This window comes from Anopheles ziemanni, chromosome 2, assembly GCF_943734765.1.
Source record: "Anopheles ziemanni chromosome 2, idAnoZiCoDA_A2_x.2, whole genome shotgun sequence".
In the NCBI taxonomy this organism is placed as follows: Eukaryota; Metazoa; Arthropoda; class Insecta; order Diptera; family Culicidae; genus Anopheles; species Anopheles ziemanni.
This window is the reverse complement of record NC_080705.1, coordinates 18,452,441-18,458,533: the sequence shown is the minus strand read 5'-3', so window position 1 is coordinate 18,458,533 and position 6,093 is coordinate 18,452,441. Positions and strand designations below refer to the sequence as shown.

Below are 6,093 nucleotides of genomic sequence, written 5' to 3'. Positions count from 1 at the left end.
CTACGGACTACGATGTTTGACTGGTGCCGAAACGAACGCCTGCAGGCTAAAGTAACGCTGCGTATCGCCCGTCGTAACGCTGGTAACGTGGTTAAACTGGCACGGTTGGGAGATTTGCGACTTTGGCGGCAGCACGATCGGCTTGGCGCGCTTCGGTGTCTTCCGCTTGCGTCCCGGTGCCGACAGCGCGATATTCTCCGGATTGCTGGTCAGCTCCTCGACCCGCACCCACATCTCCCGGGCGGCCTGGTTCGAGTCGAAGCTGAATCCGATCACTTGTCGATGATCTACCGGAAGGAGGAGGAAAACGGAAGACAATTTTGAGTGGAGCGTCCTACCGGGACGTGTGCTGCGGAGTTGTGCTTACCTGCCGAGAGACACATCGTGTGGAAGGCGGCGGCGGCCACCTTGTAGTCGGACAGGTTGTCGATGGTGTCCTTCCACAGCGCGAAGCACGTGCCGCGCTCGGCCAGCACGAACGTTACCCTCGGCGTGCAGCGGGACCGCGTGCTGCCTTTGTCGTGCAGCAGCACCGGAATGCCGGTGAACACCAGGCGCCAGTCCTCCTTGCCGACACGCTCGTACAGATTGGCCAGCGATGAACTCACGTACACCTGTCGGTGAGCAGAGATGGGAAAAGTTGTAGCATAAAACGCGAAAAGCGTCCCGGTGTGTTTATATGGTAGAAAATATCGGCAAATTATTATTCATGGGGCTCCCGGGTGTGGGTGTGTGCGTGTGTGGGGTGGGGTTGCTTGGCACATTTTTCATAACACCTTCTAGGTTCGTGTACCGCGAGCAGAATCGCGCCTACCCTTCACTGAACGAAGTCGTTTGGAGGAATTTATTTGCAATTTAGATTGACGGAAGGACTTCTGCCAGCCAAACCCAGCCTCCTCCCAGTGCGAGCAACATATGTTAATGGCATCCAGGAGCATACGGAAGCAACCAGGATCGCAAGAAGAAAAAGCACGGACGGGTCATGGCCCGAACTTCCCATTTCTCTTGTGTCTTAACGAGTACCAGCTCGCTAGTAGCAGTAAGGTGTTTGAAAAACTTCACCTTTTGAAAGATTGGCACTGCTGCCCTGATGATGGACTGGTTTCGAACACGGCCCTCTGTTCATCGTCGTCGGCTCGTGGTCAAAGTTTATGCAAAATGTGTTTGATAAAGTTTGGCCATTTTGACCTTTTTATGGCACTTTATTTGTAACCCCCCGTCGGTCGTTAGCCCCGGTCGGTTTGGTCCCTTTTTCGGGAAAGCGCCTTTGACCCGGGCGCCACGTGAGCTATTACTTCTGCAGAATTTTTCTTCCGTTTGCCCGTTTGTTTGAGGTTTTTTTTTCCTTTCGTGTTGGCCAAAACGGATGAATAGTCTCTCCTTTGGGGGAAGGAATGGTGTTGAGTTCAGGTATATGCTAAGCCGTATGCAAACACACACAGTTTTATGCTTCGCTGTTGTGGAAGGATGCTAATAAGATTTGCGCTGCGAATGTGCCGGCTTCGGTGAGCTCAACGTTGAATCCTCCCACCCAGCATTCGATGTGCTCCTCTCGGTCCCAGTTTTGTTGTTCGTACTTATTTCGTTTCGTTTTTCCAAAATTCAAATCAAGGTGAATCGGAGCAAAATGAATCGCGTGTTGATTTGCGGTACCGGGCTCACCGGGAAAGAAGACTATTTGCCACGGGAAACTGGCGGTGTCTGTCCGAGGGGAAAACTCACCGCAACACAACCACCCCACCGTAATGGATGGCTCCATTGGGAATCGTTACGGAGATTGTTCCTTCCCCAACCGCGCCCCAAAACTAGCATTACTCGGCGTCGCCCACTACTCGCCAGAAACCATTATGATTGTCTGGTTTGTTCGGAAACACCGCAGTTTTTTTTTTTCTTTTGCGTTGCGGCCAAGTTTTTCTTCAACTACTTTGAGGACGTGATTTAATCGTGTGGTTATGGGGTCGTTTCGGGGGGGAAAAAGAACAGCGAGTTTGCCATTTCCATTAGCCGTTTGTCGTTTGGGGTACGCAGAGACCAATTAAAGCTATAGCTTTGTGGAAAATTGATTAAGCATCATTAATTTATGTGTCTTTTAACCTCCCCCCCCGGGTGGTGGAAAACTTTGTGTAATAACATCAATTTCAAGAGTTGTACAACTTGTTTTAGTTCGCTGAATCGATGAACATCGAATTTGTGTGCATGTTTTTGACGATAAAAGTTAGTTAAAGATTAGAGTTATCATTCCGTCTTCATCTTTAAAACAGTCAACAAAAGTAAAAATATTTTCTCTCATTAAATTTTACAAGTTGACCATACCGGAAAGTAAAAAAAAGCTACCAACGCAATTGATTGGATGTCCATTTCCAGGGCAAAAAAGATATGCAAAATCAGTGCCCTCCCCAGGGTGGATGCCTCGTCCCAGTGGTTCCCACAATCCCGCGAAACCATACTCCCGATATTCTCCCGAGAAAAGATGCACCATTGTCGGAATCATCGTTTCATACCAATATTTCATTCGGTGCTCGCAATCAACGATCATCTTTCAGTTATATCAGTGCTTTTCATGCCACGTCGACCAAAATCGGTACCATCGTTTTACCCAATGTTTCTCCCTCGGCGGTGGGGTGATTTTCCCTTTGCCCCCCTCGACCGAGAACCAAGGCAGAAGGGAAAAGGATAAAATTGCGCAAACAAAAAACGGAAACATCAGGAGCATTACGGAGTAACGCCATCTGTTAGTGGCGGGTAAGAAAAAAAAATCGGCACAAACCACCCGAGTTCCCGGGATCCCGAAAGCCACAAATCATCATTAACGGATGATAACTTTTCGATTTAAGATGCAAAATCACCTTTCTTTGTTGTACTGGCCTGTGCGCGTCGACTTGTAACTTGTTTTATTTATTGTGCGACTCTTTGGTTTTTTGTTGTTCGCTTGCAAATGTATCGGTACGAGGGATGACTTTTGATTCCATCTTCCCTCGAGCTCGGCAGTTTCGTTTTGCGATGGAGCTCGAAACATAAATGGGCAATGAAAAGTAACGAAAACAACACCAAACTTGCTTCATATTGAAGTAAATTCTCTGCGCGACATGGGGGAAACACATGTTTGGTGATTTTTTCCAACATCGAACATCGAAGTGTCAAAATTCCAATCAAATAAGGCAAGAAAAAACGATGGTTACCCAGTGACACGAATAGTAACGTCCCGCAGATATTCCTGGGACGATGGATCGAAACGAATAAAATGGCTTTCATTGCACGTGTTGTGCAAGGTGCTTATTAGTTTGTCCTCGTTTCCATCGTTATGAGTAAGTTTCCTTTTTGTTGTTTGTCGATTTTTGTTTTGCCTTTTAGTTTAAAGCAGCTGAACACATGTTTCACCTTTCTCATCTCGACTGATTATGATGCTGGCAAGTGCCCTTTTCTTGCAAATCACGTTGCGTTGTTGATATACTGTTTTTCTCTCTTTAATTTGAATTCCTCCACGTGATCTGCGTCGTTGTGCGATCGTTAATATTCGCAGAAGAAGTGGTTTGTGATTTCTTGGAGTATTTCAGTCGGCACAACTCAGCGACTTGGACACGTGACTTCGGGTGGTTTGGGGCATGATAAATAGCTCCAAGGATTCCCATACGCACCCACGTTAACTATTAAGAGAGCAAACAACAGTTGCCAGAATAGACAATGCTTTGTTTTCGGAATCTTCCGGAAAGCATCATCATACGCCACCCGGGGTGTGTGCGAACGTACCACAAACAAAATGGCTCTGACTCACGAGTACAGCAATAATAATTGTCACTAATTTGGCCGCCGGCTGAGAAAACGTGCTACCGCACTCCGACCTGCTATAACCGTCCCACCCGCCGGGGCACGTTGTTCCGGAACCGCCGACGTACGACCGTGCGCTCCATTAATGACTCAACCCCCTCGCTTTGCACGGATGCGCCTTTAGGTCTCTCGTCTCTGCTGGCCAAAGCGGGCCAGTGACTGTTTGTTGACACTTTACCACCCGTGGAACCCCCATTTCGCCATGGGTGTCGCTGTTTCCGTCCGATAAGCACGCTTTGACGCATCAGATTAGTCGGAAGAGGCAAAGTAAACCCTTCCGTGTTTCGGTGGTTAAAAGTAAATCTCAATTGCAGTAAAAGTGTGAAATTTGTGGACGTCCTTTTTTGGTGTGGATTTTCATGACTTCTCATATCTGGACAACATCAGTCTCTGTTTTAGTAGGGTTTCTTAAATCTCTTTAATCTGGGCAAATTAACTAACGCAGAAGTGGTGAGGATATTCAAGTCATAATAGAGGGTTAAAATAGAATAGAAATATTATGTTTCATTCATTCTTTGGGTAGAACGAGACGTTCTGAATGAGAAAGTTTCAAATTTTGAAAATGTATAATATTTTTTAGGAACTAATTGCTACTGATTGTAAAAAATCAACCGTTCAAACGTTTAAAAACCGAATGAGATCTAACAAAAAATGAATAACCCAACTATCAAAACACGTTTTTTTACTCAAAACAAGACAAAAGTATCTTTTGATTTATCGTTCGTGTTGGCAAATCTCTTTTGCATTATTCGTGTGCCTAAATATGATTTGGTTTTTATTGCAATCGTCTTACCTGATAAGATTTTACAGATTTATCACAAAGGTATGTCCGAGATTTTATTGATTACTCTATGGAACATAAAATCGGCTCTGTCGAATATCAAAGTGATACCCGACTCGACTATCGCAGTAGGCCCCATAATTTGCAAACTAAACAAAGCAGCCCATATTGGCCTGGTTCACCCTTCTACTCTAAGCTCGAAATAGATCCCAAGGCACACATTCCAAAAAGCAAACGATGCTGAGGCAAGAATCTCTTCGTGAAGCGATTAAACATTCCTTCCGTGATGTTTAGTGTTCAACCAATCGAGGTGAAGTTAATAAACGGCTTAAAATAGCCGCAGTGTCAAACGGTGACACTAATCTGGCCGCAAGAATAAACCACTCCGTAAACATGTCAACTGGTTGCCCCATTATCACCTCTGTGGGTCAAACAGCTTGCCGCATCGGCAGTGGCCAGTGTGAGTTCTGACATCATTTTCCTTCCTCCCCCTGAGACATTGGGGGAGGGTTTAGCTGGAACAGTTATATCGACCCAGCCAGGGACTTACCTCGGTGCCGAGTCCGCTGAAGAAGCTCTCAATCTGGGCCCGCTCGTAGTCGGTGATGACGCCGTTGTCCAGGCTGATGAGGTCGTGCTTGCTGTACTCGAGCTCGTCCACGTCCTGCTCGTCGACGTCGTCCTCCTGGGTGTAGCTCGAGTTCGGCGACGGGATGAGTCCGGCCAGGTGTTGCTGCTGCTGCTGCTGTTGGTGCTGGTGCTGTGGACGCACGTGAAGATGTTCGTGAGTGGCGAGCAAATGGGCGGCAGCCGCCGAGTGATGGTGTTGCTGTTGGGTGGTGCGATGCTGATGATGAAGATGATGGTGATGATGGTGATGGTGATGATGTTGCTGCTGCTGCTGTTGCTGCTGGCGCTGCAGTTGCTGCTGCTGGAGATGGTGCAGCTGCAGCGGATGTGACTGCGCGTCACTACCGTCCAGGGACCACTCCTGCATTACCTCGCAGATCTCCGAGGCGGACCCATCCGAGCTGTCCGACTTGCTCGACGAGCTGGTCGGTCCACTGTGGTCACTCACTGACTCCAACCGGTGCCGCTGAAGGTGTGCCATCTGCGGAAAGCGGAGAGTGGGGGTAGAAAAACATAGCGTTGGTAAGTTAATAAGCACTTGCTGGATTTGGCAACGGAAGGCGTTTTGTCACAATTCAATTTTACATGCGGTGGTTTTGGCAGTAATTTTCTCATCTTTCTCCAGTTTCAGCGTACGTGCAGCCCGGTATCGAAACAGCGAACGCACCATCTGACATTCGACCACACTTTTCACACGTCGAGTCAACTAGCCACGATCGAAGGCAGCTGGGAGGTCTTCCAAAAAGGGGAGCTCGACCCTACTCGACTGACAACCTACCGGCAACTGCTGATAGCATTCGCGGATAGGTTGCCGCGCGGTCGAGATATGGGACAAACAACCGATAAGACTCATAAAC

At 47.6% G+C, this 6,093-nt stretch overlaps 1 protein-coding gene across 1 annotated transcript; it reads right to left on the bottom strand.

The window, feature by feature from the left end:
- LOC131281620 (serine/threonine-protein kinase pakB) lies at positions 1-5,851 on the bottom strand. The gene is made up of 4 exons (XM_058310963.1): positions 5,822-5,851; positions 5,157-5,717; positions 368-614; positions 1-287 (listed from the first exon to the last, which is right to left on the bottom strand). The coding sequence occupies exons 1-4, from the start codon at positions 5,849-5,851 to the stop codon at positions 1-3; spliced, it is 1,125 nt and encodes a 374-aa protein (XP_058166946.1).
- Positions 5,852-6,093: the final 242 nt, after the last annotated feature.

Excerpts from the sequence above, each read along its gene's own strand:
- LOC131281620 (XM_058310963.1), bottom strand. The coding sequence starts at position 5,851 with ATGAGAAAATTACTGCCAAAACCACCGCAT. Across the intron at positions 5,718-5,821 it reads TACTGCCAAAACCACCGCAT|ATGGCACACCTTCAGCGGCA; the intron begins GTAAAATTGAAT and ends CGCTTTCCGCAG. Across the intron at positions 288-367 it reads CACGATGTGTCTCTCGGCAG|ATCATCGACAAGTGATCGGA; the intron begins GTAAGCACAACT and ends TCCTTCCGGTAG.